Source organism: Pagrus pagrus, assembly GCF_965226575.1.
Source record: "Pagrus pagrus genome assembly, chromosome: 10".
Taxonomy (NCBI): Eukaryota; Metazoa; Chordata; class Actinopteri; order Spariformes; family Sparidae; genus Pagrus; species Pagrus pagrus.
In genome coordinates this window covers 32,164,745-32,183,286 of record NC_140194.1, presented here as the reverse complement: position 1 = coordinate 32,183,286, position 18,542 = coordinate 32,164,745, and the positions used below count along the sequence as shown (strand labels likewise).

Genomic DNA, 18,542 nt, shown 5'->3' with positions numbered 1-18,542 from the left:
CTTTTCTTCTTCGATTGGTCACCTGAATGCTGACCATGAACTTTTGATTGGCTGGATGATCACTGACACAATAGAAGATAGCTGCCTGGGACAACAACTGTGTTTCATGGTCTTATCATGTCAGCAAGTCTGACACAAATGTTAAAATCTTTCAGAGATGCCATTATAATCTTGTTTCAAGGTATTGAATTTGTTAACTATATGCACTACAATACTAGATGAATGTCTAATGTTAGAAAAACTAACATCACCTTGCAAAAGTTTGCCACAGGCCTCACATTACTGAAGTTTGCTAAAGCTAGCTAGCAGACCCCTAACATTAGCTAGTCTCTATCAGCTCTGTGATTCATACATCTGCATCAACACTAGTGTTAAATTATCACTATAATACAAACAGTTCACCTAGCAGCAAAGCCCTGGTAGAACAGTGTTTCTACATCATGAACAATGCTCTGACAAACAGTGGTGGAGGAAGTATTCATATCCTTCAAAAGTACGAATACTGTCAGTGTTACAGTAACATAGTACCATACGTCTGTAGTGGGGCTGTCCCGTGACCACCACTTATCTGTAAAAAAGTCATCTTTTCATCGTGTCAGAAGAACAGCCCGTTTTCAGCTTTGTGACGATGCATTTTACAGCTAATCCAGAGGATTTTTAAAGAGTTTATTCATCTAAAGCAGTAAGAAAATGTGTATGTGAAAATGTATATGTATACAAAGCACTGCTAACATTAGCAGCCAGTAGTTGTGGTTGAATTGTGAGTGTCCATGCTTTCAATCTCCATAAAAAAAATAGCAATAGCATTGCATTGTGATAATACCAGGATTGCCACAGTGATGCAAGAGAAATCACCACAGCGGAAGGCGCCATATTGGAAAGTCCGTAAGCACCATCATCAACTGATGACGTATGAGGGTTGAAGGGTTGTCCCATTTCATAGGGGGAGATTTCAACCACTACCCCTTGGAATTTTTCTGGTGGGAGGGAGGGTATGCAGTATGATAGTGAAGATCACAGTGTTATAGTTAGTGTAAAAAGATATTGTATTATAGATATTGCTTTGGTAAGTGAAGTGAAAGCCACCCATATGAATATTATTTGAGTAAAAGTATTAGAGTATTTGACAACACACTTCTACTCCATTATTCTGTCCAAAACACATGCAGCCAAACTGTTAGACAGGCACATGTCCAGATGTCTACTATAGCAAGGAATACTGTAAATCCAAAGTACAGTACCAGCTACATTGAGTGCATATGCATTAGTATCCCGCATCCTATATGATTTTGCAGAGTAAGTATCACACTAGCATCTGACTGGACCCAACTGACATTTACAGGTACCTTTACATGCTGTTAAATGTGCAGCAGCTGTACAGTCAAATTACTAAATTTACATAGGCTGCAAACTGACATTAGCAGTGCTCTTTCCCCTTGCAAATGTTTGTTTGGTGGCTTGTTGAAGAAGCTAAGGTGCTACAACTAATGTGGCTTTTTTGTTCAGTGTGGTGAATAACGTAGTTACACATACATTACTGCTTTATGCAAGATTTGACAGCGCATCATGAAAACAAAAACATTAAATATACATTCCTCCCTTAATTCCAAAGTTATGCCAAAGCAAATATGAGGCTTCAGCAGTCTGAGTTGGGTCAGCGGTAGCTCAGTCTGTGGGGACATAGCTTGGGAACTGAAGGGGGCAGTTGAAGACCCTCACTGACCAGTCAGTACAGAGTGTTCACCTCCTGGGCACTAATTAAGGTGCTCTTGAACAAAGCATCGAACAAGGCACCTTGTTAAGGTGCCATTGAACAAGGCACCTGACTGCCCACAGTTAGGTGTTCTAATGCCTTCCCCCAACAAGTGCGTGTGTGTAGGTCCTGTGTGTTCATGTGTGTATTTCAGGCCTCGGGTAAATGTGTGTAAAAATAACAATTGAGTGAAAAATGTTATTTTCCCAAGGGGTTTAATAAAGTATTCTTCCTCACTCAACTGGGTATCTTATTCTTGGCAGTTGAGTAGGTTTACTCAATGGCAGCAAACTTATGTGCAACTACCAGGATGTATCCCTCTGCCACACTTCAGCAGGGACATTTTCTGATGAAACATAGAGCAAAATGATCATAAAACAAATGTGACTATGGAAGATACCCATTTAATTTGTGCTGAAGCCTCATTTTAGCTTGAAACAATTTTTTAAAAATTACAATAATCAGACTGATGCATTTCCCCGATGTGAAGTCACTGCTGTGCGATATGGACAAAATTTTATATCCCGATAACGATATATAGCCCACACCAAATCTTCTTGGGGTTCTGCTTCTGTATTCGCGTCTGATGTAACGTTTCTAGTAACGTTATTTTCATCTTTCATGCTGCTTTGCCTCTGTTTACTACCGAGCGACCAATGCCGTAACGAGTCCTTGCAGGTGACGTAAAAATGCTACCACAAAGCAGTAGTGTTGATGCAGTTACATTCGCCTTCATACAATGAACTTGTTTTGAACTCAATTTGGATATCCAACGGTCATTCCGACGTTGAGTTATGCTTTGCACGGCATATTAAATCACAACCGTAGTGTACGTTAACGTTAGTGTAGCAAAAGTGCTAAACAAGTAGCCTACATGTTAAAATTACGATATAAAAAACAGAGGGTTATATCCTACGGTAGACATTTTTATATCGCACTACGATATATATCGTAATATCGCACAGCTCTAAGTCACTCTACGAAGGACTTCATTCACCTGCCAGGACATAGTTGTATTGACCTTTACATTCATGTATTTAAAGAGCCTACAGCACTTTCTCTTGTCAGTGCGGACCCAGCAGGGAGTTGAAATGAAATGAAAAGGGTGGATGTTGCCATGGCAGCATCACCCTGGTATAAATGTCTTTGTTAATCATATTTATATGCAAAAATAGTTATTCTGGTATCTGGTCTTTATTAATTACGTATTAAGTCTGTTTAAATATATATATATTTATATATATTTATATACAAAACCGTTATTCTGATAATTATTTGTTAATTATATTTATATGCAAAAAATCATTAGTCTGGTAGGCCAGGTGTGGTTGTCTTGGTGACTGCTACCAGGGGATTATGTTGCCCTGCCAGTCCAGAAGCTTCCCACAGCTTTTGTTGGTGAGGGATGACATCACACTGAGCATGCCAAGTACGCTGTCCTGGGTGGTCAAAGGAGCCTAGGGTAGACAACAAACACAAGAAAGAGGAAAGTCATCAGAAATAAAACAACTGCATTATCCATTTCTTCCCTCTTACTCAGAAACCATGTAAAGCAGGACCTATATACAGGGGCATCATAATGCTGGGAAAAGTGGGACTAACTATCCAGGGTCTATTATATGGAAGGCCAGGAAGCTCAAAATGTAAAAGTATTTTGTTACCTGTAATGTTCGCTTTTATATAATTATCAGTGGGAAGTTGATGAAGGTAAGTGCTATATCGTAGGCAACTGGACTTTCAAGTCTATGATATAGCACTTATAATTATTATCAGTGCTTAAACTTACAATTTAATTTGGCATTGTGTAATTTTTCTTGCGCACTGGCACCTTTTTTTGAAACCAATTAGCTGCCAGTACTTTTTTTCTGCCCTCATGACAAGCCAGGGACACACAGGAGGCGGAAGTGCACTGAGCGCGTTGCTTGATTCATTTCAGCACCCATGATAAAATGTTGTACTTTTAACTTCAATTCATGAGGTTATTCTAAAAATCAGCTCTAAGTGTACGCTAATTAAAAAAGAGCAGAGGAGCAAAATTGACCAGCGTGGAGAAATATGCTTCTGAACAGTCAGAATCCATGAAGACTTGATGACCAGACATAGAACATGGAGGCTGTAACTCATAATGTGATGTACTGCACCACGTAATTTCAGTAAAAGTAGAAACACCATGCTGTAAAAAATGCATGGCAAGTAAAAGTGCTGCAGTGAGAATGTTACCGAAGTAAAAGTAAATAAGTTTCACTGACGCAGCGCACCAAAAGTATTAAAAGTAAAAGTACTCAATGCAGAAAAATGACCCCTGGACCTGGATGACCTGGATGACTGATAACCTTCATCAACAACATTACTATATGTATATGTTTTGGATTAGTGATACAAGTGCAGTGCCCCTTCAAACATGATGTTCAAAAGTGGCCAATTTGCTGGTCTGTGGTATTGAGGCTTGTAGCTTTTAAGAAAAGTTCAATCAAACAAAATTACACCTGACACTGTGCTTGATTGGGCACTGATCAATACACCTTCCATGTTGCATTGACCTTTACCTTCATGTATTTAAAGAGCCTATAGCACTTTCTCTCTGAACTCTCCACCAACTCACCTCTTTTCCACCCATGTCGGTGCGGACCCAGCCGGGATGGATTGCTGTCACCAGTATGTTGTGTATCTTGAAGTCCTCAGCTTGACAGCGAGTCAGCATATTCAGTGCTGCCTGGTGGCCATCAGCCGAAAGGAAAGAAACTTTGTTTTTCAAAAATTCCTCTATTTAAAAATCATACTCCTTATATTATTCTTTACCATAATTTACAGGGGGATACAGGTTTCTGAAACTATTCACAAAAATGTGAATGGAAGCAAATGTGTTAATGATTGCTTGTCAAATTCAGCTATTTTCATGTTTAAACAAACCCCTCCCTAGATGCCACCCAGTAAGTTAACTCCAGACCCATTTCCAAACTTACTTTTGTTTCTAAAATTCTTAAAAAAGCTGTCAATTTAAATCTGGTTTCCGTCAAAAACATTTCACTGAGACAGCTCTGCTAAAAGTCACAGATTACATTCTTATGCATGTAGCTATGATGAACTCTACATATTAGTTCTTTTAGACCTATCCACTGCCTTTGATACCATTGTTCATTCCATCTTAATTGATATATTATTGAACTGTGGTTGGCATATCTGGTACTGTACTGAAATGGTTCACTTCATGGAAGGGAGTCATGCTATGTGGGGTCGAGGTGAAGTCTGAACAAGTGAGTCTTGAGTCTTTTGCGGAAGATGGCCAGTGAGGTGCCAGAACAGTCATGACTTCGCTGAGCAACCTTTGTTTGCTGTCAGCGATGGCAGTACCAGCCGGCCAGCTGATGTAGTGGAGCGAAGTGCTCATGCTGGGATGTGTGGTCTGACCAGTGTTTGGAGGTAGACGGGTGCAGTTCCATTGACGGACTTGAAGGCCAATACCATCATCTTGAATCTGATGCGGGCCGCAACAGGAAGCCAGTGGAGGTCACGGAGGAGGGGGGTCACATGGGAGAATTTGGGTAGATTGAAAACGCTGTAGCATTCTGGATACGCTGCAACGGTTTAGTCACAGAGGCTGGGAGTCCAGCCAAGAGCGAGTTGCAGTAGTCCAAGCGGGAGATGACCAGTGCTTGGACCAGGAGTTGCGTTGGGTCCTTTGTGAGGAAAGGCCGGATCCTGCGGATGTTGTAGAGGGCAAATCTGCAGGATTGGGCCACAGCAGTGATGTTGGGGGTGCAGGATAGTCTGTCTTCGAGGATTACACCCAGGTTCCTCACAGTCGATGAAGGCGATACTGTGACGTCCTCGACAGTGACTGACAGGTCCATGCGAGGGCAGTCTTTCCCCAGGATGAAGAGGAGTTTGGTTTTATGAAGGTTGAGCTTGAGGTAATGCGCAGTTGTCCAAGGGGAGATGTCAGACATTCTGAGATGCGTGTTGCAACATGGGTGTCGGAGGATGGGGGAAAGAGAGGAACAGTTGGGTGTCATCTACGTAACAGTGGTAAGAGAATCCATGTGATTTGATTGCAGAGCCTAGTGATCTAGTGTATAGTGAGAATGGAAGTGGTCCTAGTACTGAGCCTTGAGGGACACCAGTTTCCAGAAAGCAGGGTTTGGACAAGGAGCCATTCCACATGACCTGAAAGGTGCGATTTGTCAGGTATGATGTGAACCAGGTTAGAGCAAAGTCAGTGATGCCAAGTTCAGCCAGAGTGGAGAGGAGGATTTGGTGGTTGACTGTGTCAAATGCAGCAGGTAGGTCGAGTAGGACAGTATTAGTGAGGACAGTATTAATCACATAATTGCATAGCCCTGCACCTGCATACACAATTACTGAGCCCTTATTCTAGCAGTCGTCAACATCTCAAACTCTGATGTATTATTATGGATCCCGCTGATCTTCTTACTACACCTCTGATTGGTTGGCTTTGTTTGTTGCTGTTACAGTTGCCCATAATGACTCTGCTGGTAAAAATGCGCAACTGTTGACTGTTACTTTTTGTCTCTTTTTTCCCAGGTGGAAGTGGTCCTGGTGGATTGAAGCTAACCAGTAAGAGGGCACCAAGCTCTTCCTCTCTTCCTTCAGCCATCCGGCCTGAGCAGCCATTCAGTCAGTCAGGAGGCTCACTGTAGTGATCTTCAAGGAATAGTTCACTCTAGAATGAAATTCAGTCGTTATCGACTCACCCTCATGCTGATGAGAAATTCGGTGTAGTTTTTTATTCCTCAAAGTGCAGCTGGAGACCCGCGGGGGTACCGTCCTGCAGCAAAAATCCATATAACGGGCGTCAATGGTGCCCGAGACAAAAAGGTCCATAAAACTACACAAAAACTTTGTAATATTCCTCCATACTGCTCGTCTGCTGCAATCCAGGTGTCCTGAAGTGCGACATCCAGAGTTTACTCGAAACAACATCATTTAGTACATTTTTATAGCCTAAACAGTCATTATACTATATTTGCCTGGAGGCACGCTCGCGCATGCGCACGAGTCTCCCTCACAGCCCCTTGCACTACGGAAGCCGTGCCAGACAAGATCAATGAGAACTCGCAATAGATACACACTGGTATTTACATCCAGCTGTGAGGGACTGAGCGACACACAAACACAAGAGGGATCAGCCTGCACTAGTGATTTGAAACTTTGAAAGAAAAAAGAAAAATGTCCGAGGACTTCAGCTTCGGACTACGGCTTCTGTAGTGCGAGCGGGTGTGAGGGAGACTCGCGAATGAAAGAATAAAAAACTACACCGGATTTCTCATCAGCGTGAGGGTGAGTCAATAATGACTGAATTTCGTTCTAGAGTGAACTATTCCTTTAAGTTTTCTTTTGTGTTCTTCTAATGGATTCTGTTGTCCTATTTTCGCCACAGTGTTTCTGTTAGACTTAATTTCCTTACATTTAGTAAGGGTACAGGATGAGTCCCCAGTCTGATGGCCCTGGTCAATTGGTCTGGAAGGCTTTTTTATTATTTTGGCCAATCCATCAGTTTGTTGTTGATTATTTTGGGGTTATTTGGGGGTTTTCATCTGTTTGTTGCTTATTTAATAAATGATTTGTTTTATCACTGCAACTTGGTTTTGTTGCTTGTGTTTGTGTATGGATGTATGTTGGTATGTGGGATGTATGCATGTACTGTATGTATGCCTGTTTGTACTTTTGGATTTGACTTTGACTTCAGCCTATATGTAAAGCACTTTATAACAGATTGTTGTCAAAAATACAAATAAAGTGATTATTATTGTTGAAATCTGCATTTTATCCATCAAGTTGGCAGGAAAAAAAATTATGAATAAAAGTTTAAAGAATAAAGGAATTTAAAAGTGTTCATTAATTAGAAATATGTCATTCATAGCATGTCAAATCTATGTGATCAGATTCTTTAGGGTGCTCTGACAATCATGTCAAGGTATGTTCCCATCAAGTTTTTATTTCAGCTTCCCTCGTTCTGGGCCGCAGTATTATATGCCATATAAAGAAAGGTCACATCGTGAAGAATTTCTCATACATTATTTTCTTTCATCCTGGACAAGCACATTTCTATTCCGTTCCTAAATTGCTATTTTACAATTACCCAAACTTTGAGTTTCCTTCATTGTTTTTATTCATAGCTGATTTTTAAAAAGGTTTACCTTAAGTTCTGATTTTGTGCACACTTTTTTAAAAATTACTCATGTTTGCTTGTCATTATTCATTTTGTCAAAAACACTAAAACTCAGCTGCACATGATGAATGCAAAGAAAGAACATTAAACAAATCCTACACACAATATTTTTTTTTATTTAAAATTCTGATGTCATATTCCCTGTGTTATTGTCCATACACTGCATGCTTATGGACTCAATATCACACAAATACCATCCTGCTGCCACAAATACTCACTTGACCACCAAATGTGAATTAATCTGACACTGAAAATAGAAAAAATCTGCTATTTCCTCCTGTGTGAGTAATGTTTGATATAAACAACAGTGCTCCGATATAATTATTGAGCTTTTGTTGTATAAACATATGTATATTATGAGTTTTTAAATAATTTCTGGATGTCTTCAGTAGGGAACCAATGGGCTGTGAGCCAAGAGCGATAAACAGTAGGGAAGTCAGAATATTGAGAGACAAACTAAAACATTGTTGGTTTTGGTCTTTCCATGGGACTTGTTTGTAACAACGTAAATATAGAATAATACCAGCCTTATCTTATAAAATACTTAGGATACATCAAGCAAATAAGTTTAAAGATGAAGAGAAACAGTGTCTAAAATGTGGTTAATTTGATCCTGCACTTTCTCTGTCCTGTGTAGTGCAGCCTATGTATGATCCTATTTGGTAAAGACAAATTAACGAGGTTAGTCTTCCAGAGATAAATCTTGCAGATTCAAAAAAATAACAACAGTGTAAATATTTAAAAATTAACCATAAACGATTATTTTAGTCAATCAAATTCAGAGTTTGTGCAAGTTGAGAGTACCTTGCTTGTCCTATAAGGGTACATCTGTGCAATTGGGAAGGTCTCTGGACATTTCTCTATGGATGAGATGAGGGTGGAGATGTTGATGATGGCTGACCTCCTGCTGGACATTTTATCATCTGAAAGAGAAGGAGAGAGAGAGAGAAAGAGAGAGAGCGAGACTTGCATCATGAAAAAGAAAACCTAAACAAACAATAATGATTCAAGCTCTTCCGACTTCACGAAATCTGTCTACATTCTGTTTTTGTGTCTTTTTCTCTGGTGTCGAATCTGAAGTATGGAGGGTACTAAGAACATTGCTGGGCCCCTATAAAAGGTTTTCTGTGGTTGATAGCTGTGAGAAGCTGACCTTCTGTTAACTGTGAACCGATCTGTCTCTCTGTACATTGGTGGGACAAACATAACTACATTCCAAGCAGTTTGATTCCCAACCATAGCTGACGTCTAACTTGATTGGCTTTTTTTTTACTAACTTAAGTAAAGATATGATCTGGAAATATTAAATATTAATAACATAATACCACACTTTTATTCCTGACTTATCCAGCAGTTAAACCTAGAACCTCAACTCGACTTGATTCGACTCAAACAGCACACGGCACACAACAGAATCATCATTTTATTTCCACTTCAGGAAATAAATGGTCTTCGGTCTAATGTGAGCAGGATCTGGCTAAAATGAGTATCTGTGTGGGATTTTTTTCTTGGAAACTCCAGCACAGAACATGGATCACCCTGAGTGAAATGAGCTGTCTTTCCAGCAAAATAAAGCAAACTCACAAATGTACTTTGAAGCAAGTGTCACATTGCACAGTCCCTTTCTATGCCTCCATTGTTGACTCATCTGCGTAGTAGTTACAAGGAAATCACAGATAATGTGAGATATAGACTACATTCCAAGCGCAGTAAGTGATCCTAGTGACCGTGACAGGAGGTAGAGCAGTCATCCACCAGTTGGAAATTGACCGGATGCACTATGCCATTACGCTGTCTGACTTCCTGGCTAGCTCAATCTGCTTTGCCCAGATTGATGTGGCTGTGGGCCACTTCCATCAAAAACAGACTTGGCACATATATGCTGCTGAAACATGCCATGGCTTAGCTGGTGGAAACATAAGCATTGTCTGGAACAGCCGTGATTAGCTCTGGTGACCGTATTGTAACGCATCAGAGACGGGGCCTGATAGAATCTAGGGGTTAGTGTTTCGCTGGAGCTTGCTGGAAACAATGTTTCTCTCCCTGCTACACAGACATCTACTGAAAAAAAAACATCCAATCCACGCCCAAGTAAAAATAGTGCCAACTCGTGAAAACCCAATCCCCTCAGCTGATAATTGTCTGACACAGGCACTGCATGTTTCCATGGTAATAATTAGCTACACCCTCTGACCAGTGTTTCCAAGGTAACAATCAGTGACACCTACTGTTTCCATCGTAACAATCAGTGATAAACGCTGACCAGTGTTTCCATGGTAACAATCAGTGACACCCACTAAGTGTTTCCATGATAACAATCAGTGACGCCCGCTGACCATTTTTTCCTAGGTAACAATCAGTGACCGGTAGCAACAAATGACAAAAAAAGACAAATGGCTGATGATTTTTGGTTTGCTTACAATGCTGTGGAGTGAGAATTGCATTTAGGATATATACAGCAGTGCAAATGTAAATAAATATATCATCAGTTGTTTATTTGTCCAGGACACTGTCCTGAACCTGACTGATAAGTCAACAAGTACTAAACCCCGCTGTCTCTTTATTGTTCACCTGTTCATAGTAATGCCAGGCTTTGACAGAGGCATATTAACAGCAGATTTAGAACACGATCATAGAGTCAGATCAGATAGCACACACTGCACCATTCAGATCCACAACAAAACATATCTGGGTTCATCCAGGGCACTGTGTTGCTCTGAAACTCTGAAACTCTGAAAGAAGGAATCCGAGTTGCTGCAGCAGCGCTTCCCCCTTCTAGCCTTGTTCCCCCTAAACAGTTGGCCGTTTTACTGGTCTACTGCAGCAATTTTGTTGTGCTGTCAGTCAAACATGTAAAACCTGCCCCTCTTTGCAGTTCTTGATGAAAAACATCCATGTCGAATAGTACAGCGCAATGGGCATGAAACCATTGATTCTCTATTTTTTATTTCTGCATAATGCCTGTATCTGAGATACAAATTCTAGTATGGCAAAAAAGAAAAGATATTTACCCGTCTCCTCTTCAGGTGAGCCCCTTTCTGCTGCTCTCTGGAGGAGTGGAAGAAACATCTGAAGAGAGAGGTGATACTTTACTGACCATAGTGAAAATGTATACTAGTGTGTTTAAAGTATACAGAATTAGGAAAGTGGTGTGTATATCTATACAGTGTATTTTATCAGGTAACTGATTCAACTACTTGTATTAATACCATCTGAATTTACCAATGTAATTGATGTACCATATATATTGTATGATAAATATTTTATATTTTGGGTATATTCCTTACAATATAACCATTGCGTGTGCTTAGTTGACCGCAACCTGTTCCTGTCTTTTAGTTTTCTTTTCTGATAATCTGTTACTGTTTGTTCAGTAACACCTCAGCAGCGACACAGACACATGATTGCAAACAACAGACATGTAGGTGTTTCCTTGTGGTCAGATGTTGCAAGCAATGCAGCAGTCCCCCCTTTTTTAACCCTGACATGCTGATATCTGTTTCTGCCTTTGTGCCTGCATCTGTGTGTATGTCAGAAAAAGGGTTCTTTCAAAAATAAAGAATGGATGGCTGGAGTCGCAGATGTGCTTTGAGGTGCTTTTATTAACAAAAAAAATGTGAAGAAAGAAACAATTACGTAATTACGTCTTCTGCTGCAAACAGGAAAAAGGCCAAAATCATATTACCACACAGGTTTTGGTCCAGTACCTTCCACCTTCAGACTGATTCAGCTCTCTCGAGGCCAGTGGTGGCCACAGGCTTATATATGCTCAGCCCCTCCCACCAGACCAACCAACTGTTCTCAGTCAATTAACCCACATTTAACACCAGAATTCACCATTCCTGTAATTCATGCACATTAATTTAATCCATGACAATATACTTTACCATCACCCTGAAATCTCATAAATAAACTATGTAGTGTTAACAATAAACACAATTTACCTCTCACTCAATCAAACATGGTTTCTCCCACTATCATCACACCTGAGTGTGTGTGTGTGTGTGTGTGTGTGTGTGTGTGTGTGTGTGTGTGTGTGTGTGTGTGTGTGTGCTGATAACCAGGTGTGAGTGTTTTACCAGGTGCTGTCCGTTAGTGACAACATCTTTGTCACAGTGTATCTGTGTTTCTGCACACTATAAGCGCAGAGAACAGTAAGACAAACCAACCTTTGCAAGGAGAAATGGTCCAACCACATTGGTTTCATACACCTCCATCATGTGTTCTTTCCCAGTGGCAGATAAAGGTGCTGGTGATGCTGGTTTGTTGACAGCAGCGTTGTTGATGAGGAGGTTCAACCCATCAGCCCCAATCTGCCTGCTCACAGCATGGACAGCAGCAGAGATACTGTCCTCATCTGACATGTCTGCAGATAGACAAGCACATACAGAAATGTACATTCACAGAACCAATTACAGAATTGGCATTTGATTGTCAGATCCAATCAGAGATTTACTGTATATATCATAGCATTGTGACTGGAAACATTACATACTGGCATGGTTCATCACGGCCCAGGACAGGAACGCTCTACAGTGGGTGATTAAAACACCAGAACATTACTGGTACCATCTACAGAGCATCAGTGATATCAGTGAAGTGAGATGTCTGGACAGAGCCCAAAGATACTAAAAGACAACAGCCACCCAGCCACAGTCTGTTCACCCTGCAGCCATCTGACAACAGATACAGAAGTTTCTGCTGCTGTACCACCAGACTACAAAGCAGCTTCACTCCTCAGGCTGTGAGACTAGAGGGTTTGACCCTTCTCTCTAAAGAATTGAAGGACTATAAGCCAGGACCTTAGTCAATTTAAACATAATTCATCCTCAGCACTCCACCATGAATAGTTTTATTTTTCTGGCTTGATTATTATTTATTTACTAGTCTGTAGCTTTTGTGTGAGTGTATTCTCCATTTTATTTTATAGATTCATGTGTCTTGTTGTGCCTTTCCACTTTCTGCATTTCTCTCTTTCCCTGTGTTTCAGTGGAAATTAGAGCAACAATAAACAACCCTAGCCCTTCAGGCTAATATTAGCTAGCATACCACTGTTGACAGATAATAAAATAGACAGTTTAAATCTCATCTTCTGTTCTCATTGAAGAAAAGACAGCCCATGTTGACTGCGTCTTTTCAACCTTTTATCATCCAGACTTTTTCTTTTGCTTACTATTTCTCACTGCAAAGTATTAACGTTCTACAAAGTACAAATGGAGACAGCAGATGGCAATGTCAGTGGACGTCCAGGTCATGGCCAGTATGAACGTCTATTTTCAACTAATTCTGGATGTCAGTGGATGTCTAGATTATGGCCTGAATATTGACATGGCCAGGCCATGATCTGGACGTCCATTGACAGCCAGAATTAGTGGATAAACGATATATAAACGCCTATACAACATCCAGAAAAGACGTATAAAAAACGTTCATTCTGGCTCCCCATAGGACGTCTTTTAGACGTCTTGGATGTCCATAAATGATGTCTAAAAGACGTGATCTAGACCACTCTTTGCTCACTGGGATAGACCAACAAAAAGCTGGTTGAAAGTCAAAAGTGCAGTCTGTTTCCTGCTATTTAAAGGACGCATTAGATGTGCCTACACAGGCGGGTTCACACCTTTCATACACTCTGACTTTATGATTTGAGAGGCTGCTTTCAGTTATTTTAAACATTTCCATGAACACAGTAATGTACTGTAACAAATATCGTTTCACATTTAATCAGCGAAACTAAAAGCTGTAGTTCTAAACTCTCCAAAGGGAACGAGTCAGAGTCAGAGTTTTAAATAATTAATGAGGTTTATCAGCTAATGGAGAGATAGCCATTACGTTTCTGATTGATGCAGGTAATGTCATTAATATTTTCCTCATTAAGGACGTATTTCACCCTCTCATCCCACCAGATATTGATCAAAATTATACTTCTTATGACCCGTCCCGCCTGATCCACGGTCTGAGATCCACACACAGAGGGACTCACACCTGGCTCTTAAAGGAAAAGATGTCACTCGGATTAGTTTGATTTAAGTTCCGCCCAAAACACACCCATGAATAATTCAGAGTCTAAATACCACCTCTGTGCGCTGTGCGCCTCACTTTGTGCCCAGATTACCTGCCGTTTAACTAGCAAACCTTTGTAACCTCTTCATTTTCCTGACGACCTGTCCGCAGGCCGTCAGCACATTTGCATGACACTACAACCACTGCTAGGCGATTTACACAACTACTCAATAAATCCTTGGAAAACTTCAATTCCTGTGATCCAATCCATGCAAACCATTTCAATGACGAACAAACAAGTGAATACGGTTTAACAAAGTAAACCGATGAAGCATGTAGGTCTTGCAGTGGTGTGGCTGCAAAGTAGTAGCAGTGGGGCGTCTGTGGCTCAGGAGGTAGTCACTGTTTTGTTTTTCAGCTAAGAGGGATATTTACAGTATAGGTCATCTGCAGGTTTATTTTTACATTGATAAAATCCAGGTGAGAAAAAAAATACAAATATTTATGTGTGATCAAATTTCTGGAAGCAGTTACAGAACTTCTGACTATTTGGGTAAAACAAGAACCCCAAACCATGCCTGTACGCCAAATGGTTCAACAACAGCTTTGAATTTACTTTGGGCTACACTGGGATAGGAATTTCAGGATAATTTTACATACATTTTCAGGAATGGTAAACTACTACTACTACTTTGAGATGACTTTCCCTCTAACCGTAAGTAGACCTATGTTAAGTCTGTTTCTCTGTTTATCATATAACATCAGAGCTTGTTCCAGCAGTCTACTGCCAGGCCAGAATAAGGTCAGTTCAAAGTTAATTTGTATCCAGCCTAGCTCTATGTGAAAAAAACAAGAGCAGAGAGAAACAGATTAGATTAGATAGACACTGGGAATGTCAGGTGAAAGGCTGTGTGTGTGCTCTTGTCAGAGTGAGTAATTATCTACACAGATATATTGTGTGTGTTGTGTTTACCTAGTTTAATTATAGTGATCTTTCCAGGACATTGAGTGGAAAGTGCTCTCAGGGCCTGGAGGGAACAGAGAGAAGAGGGAGACATAGAGTTTCAAAATACACTGCTCATTTGATGCTTAGCTGTATCTTGCGCTGTACCACATTTCTACCAATGGACCCGCATTGTTCTACTGATCAACAGTTGGTGTGGATACCATTTACAAATCAAAATTTTGACAGACCAAGACTTGCAGTTTTCCTAAGCTTTCACTCGTTTTGTTAGCCTGACATGTCCATGTCCTGGACTTATCGCTGTACTGGACACAGAAGAAACTGGTATGTTTCAATGATCTGGATAAGATATTGGATTGTTGCATTAAAATGATTTACATGGAAATGGGAGTCTATTTAATACCCCCATGTTGGGGATATTCCTAGAACATCATAATAAATGGTGTTCCCGGACCATCATTTCTAATTACAAAGTCCACTTTTTGCACCAGCCAATTGGATGAGTGGATGGATGAGACTCTCACCCAGGAGATCTTGGTTAGGTTTAGGAAAACATGGTTTGGGTTAAAATAGACCCTTTAACAATGTTAAATGTATTATAAAGGATAACTGTGCATCTCCCCCGAGTTGCAAACCTATGACATTACAAAAATACGATTGGTGGGATGCTATGATGGTCCTGGAGCAACATTAATTATGATGAACAACACCAACAGCAATATCAAATCATGCTGGCACGACGACTTGTTGACTTACATTTGCTGATTAAATTTGGAATATCCATCCTATCCCTAAAGGACCTCTCTAGCTGTTAGTCTTATTAGACAGGTTAGATTTAGATTTATTTGCCTTTAACAGATGTATTGACACAAACACTGTGCTTTAGTTTGTTAAATGAGGGCTAACATTTGTTACCAATTCCATCTAGGTTCAAAGAACCTATAGTTCATCACTATACAGTATATTGTTGAATCATAATTGTATGAACTTTAGGCTTGTCGAGGAGAAACCCAATCTCCCAAAGATGATGCTTATGTACAACTAATATGCAATACAAAATATCCATACTGGACATATCAATAAAATGTTGACTGTGTAGTTTGTTTATTTTCCTTATGAGACTGTCCTAAACTATAGCATTGTTGTTTCAGCAAGTGCCCCAAAACATTGTTTCTGTAATCTTAAAATACCTTTTTTTTTTTACTAGATTTGAATCCCTAAACCCAACCAATCTGTTTTTTGTGCCTAAATCTAACCAAACCTTAACTACAGTGTTTGTTTGTCCAACAGTTTTGGAAAGCACTGACGGATGATGTTGTTTTGTTGATAAGCTGTCTGATAAGAATTTAATAAACAAAGAGTGACGTACGTTAAAACCTGTAATTTCTTAATAATTTACCAAACCGTGTTTAACCAAAGTGTTTTTCTAGCCTAACCGATATCACCTCCCTCACCTGACATGCAGTTCAACAGTGAGACTCTTTGTGAACCACTGACCATATCCCACACTGCAATTACATTTAGTTTTGGGGAAAATATATACAGTAATGCATAGAATATTTTGAATAATTTTAATATTGTGGAAGGTGCAGTCATAGAACTTCACCTATTTTAGTATTTTAAACAGAGTAAGCATCATATAGCCTCCAACAACTGTTGAAACAAATAGTACTTTGTACATCTCTCCACACCTGGACGACTTATTCTTTAGTCATTCCTATTGATCAACAATCACTTTGACTACACAGAGGCTGTTAAAAGTTTTCCTCGTGTAAGTGAGTCCAGGGTCCACATCTCGTAGACATAAATCAGCCCCCACACCTTTCTGTGAATAGCAGCAATGTGTTTGTTAGCAGTGGATCAGAGAATTTTGTCAAGTACTCATGTGTGACTGTTTTACCTCAGCCCTGGTTCCCTCTGCTTCTCTGCAGCAGGCATAGATGTGAGTCCCCTCTACTGTCGTCTGGGCCAGCTGTTTGACCAGCTCCAGACCAATTCCTCTGTTGGTCCCAGTCACTAAAATGTTGCCTGCCAGTATCTCCGACATGTCAGCCTATCGACTGTCAAAGCTCAGGAGCCGTCTGATTGTTCTCTCGTGACAGTGACTGGATGTGTGTGAAAGCACAGTGTTGCTGTAATGCTAGTCCTGTGTGTGTCATGCACTTACTATATAGTAGGTGTGTACTGCACAAGAAGGCAGGAGTAAGTCTCTCACTTCCCTGTGTGTCACCTGTTGCACTACATATTTGGACAACCTTTACCTTACTTTTTATTATCTTCGTTTCAACCAGTCTGCACCAGCGCTCTAGAGTCACTGTTGGAGTTACATAATGACATTGTATGCTTCCAGAACTGAAGTATATCTGTCTGTCAGTAAGCTAACAAAGCACATAATCACCCTTTTTTCATTAACTGATTTGTTCTTGTTTACTAAGGCAGTATTTCAAAACTGTGCAGTGCAAAATACTATGTCTGATCTAAGAGTGGAAAATGAATAGTAGAAAGTGAAAGAGCTGTGATGATGTCAACTCTAAGAATATGTGGAAAGTGTGAGTTGTAGACGTATGAAGTTACCTTACTGCCAGAAACTAAAGAATTCTTCCTCTTCCTGTCTTCAGGGACACTGTTTTAACTAAGGACAGCCAAACAGAGTGCAGAAGCATCTCACACTCAGCCAGCTGAGGAAAGAGTAATCATCTTGTCAATCCAAATGCTTGGTAGCTGCAATTACAATTGCATGGCAATTTTTTAGATCAACACAGTCCATTTAAATGGACCCCTCAGCTCTATGGAGCATTTAAGTGTATATAAGCTTTTGGTTTTGGTTTTACATCCCACAACTTCACTGTTGACCATGGTGACCATCTCACCATGGTCAACCACCTTGTCTTAAGTGAAAAATCTGATAAACCCACTGCCCACTACCAGCTCAGCAGGAGTTGGTGGAGAACTGACACGCATCAGGTTGATACAAACACCAATCTGAATTTATTGCTAGTATTACTGTTTGTCTGCTGGATGTGTAGATTGTGTAAATTAAAGCAAGAATACCCATAGGCCCTTAAAAACTCTGTCATTGCAGCTTTAAATTAAATATACAATGAACCTCAGGTGTGATTGAATAACCATGCTATGTGATTGGTCAGGTCAATGTTCATGGATCTGAACTTTGACTGACTTTCTCATCAGAAGTAAATGGATCAGATATACATTTTATCACAAGTGGAACATCGAATTTCCTGACATAACTTTTTCTGGTATCCAGAGATGTTATAGCTGAGACATTAACCTCCAAGCCTCCAAGTGAAAACAAACCTTCTAAAAATCATTGATTTTACTGCCCCTTTTGTCTGAAAATAGTCTTGTGTGTTAAAGGTTGAGACATTTTATCAGCTTAATGTGGGGTGTGATGAAAGAGTACTTGGAGGGACTGCAAAGATAATGTATCTCATTTTTTTTTTTAATAGGCCAAAAGTAATTGATTACTTCATAACTGTCAAGTCTTCAATGTGTTGTTCCTTGTTCCTTTAGGTGTGGTCTAATTTGGTTCAATTTGATTTAATAAAATATTATTTAAAATGTTTGCCTTTGTGTGGTCTCCCTTTTTGTTTCGACCTTTTGAGTCGGGTTGT

At 40.1% G+C, this 18,542-nt stretch overlaps 1 protein-coding gene across 1 annotated transcript; it reads right to left on the bottom strand.

Annotated features, from left to right (window-relative positions):
- Positions 1 to 353: 353 nt before the first annotated feature.
- Positions 354 to 17,000, bottom strand: LOC311263633 (C-signal-like). The gene is made up of 7 exons (XM_084363828.1): positions 16,811 to 17,000; positions 14,920 to 14,974; positions 12,113 to 12,309; positions 10,955 to 11,012; positions 8,748 to 8,866; positions 4,356 to 4,466; positions 354 to 3,210 (listed from the first exon to the last, which is right to left on the bottom strand). Exons 1-7 carry the CDS (start codon positions 16,955 to 16,957, stop codon positions 3,097 to 3,099), a joined length of 801 nt encoding a protein of 266 aa, XP_084219954.1. The 5' UTR covers positions 16,958 to 17,000; the 3' UTR covers positions 354 to 3,096.
- Positions 17,001 to 18,542: the final 1,542 nt, after the last annotated feature.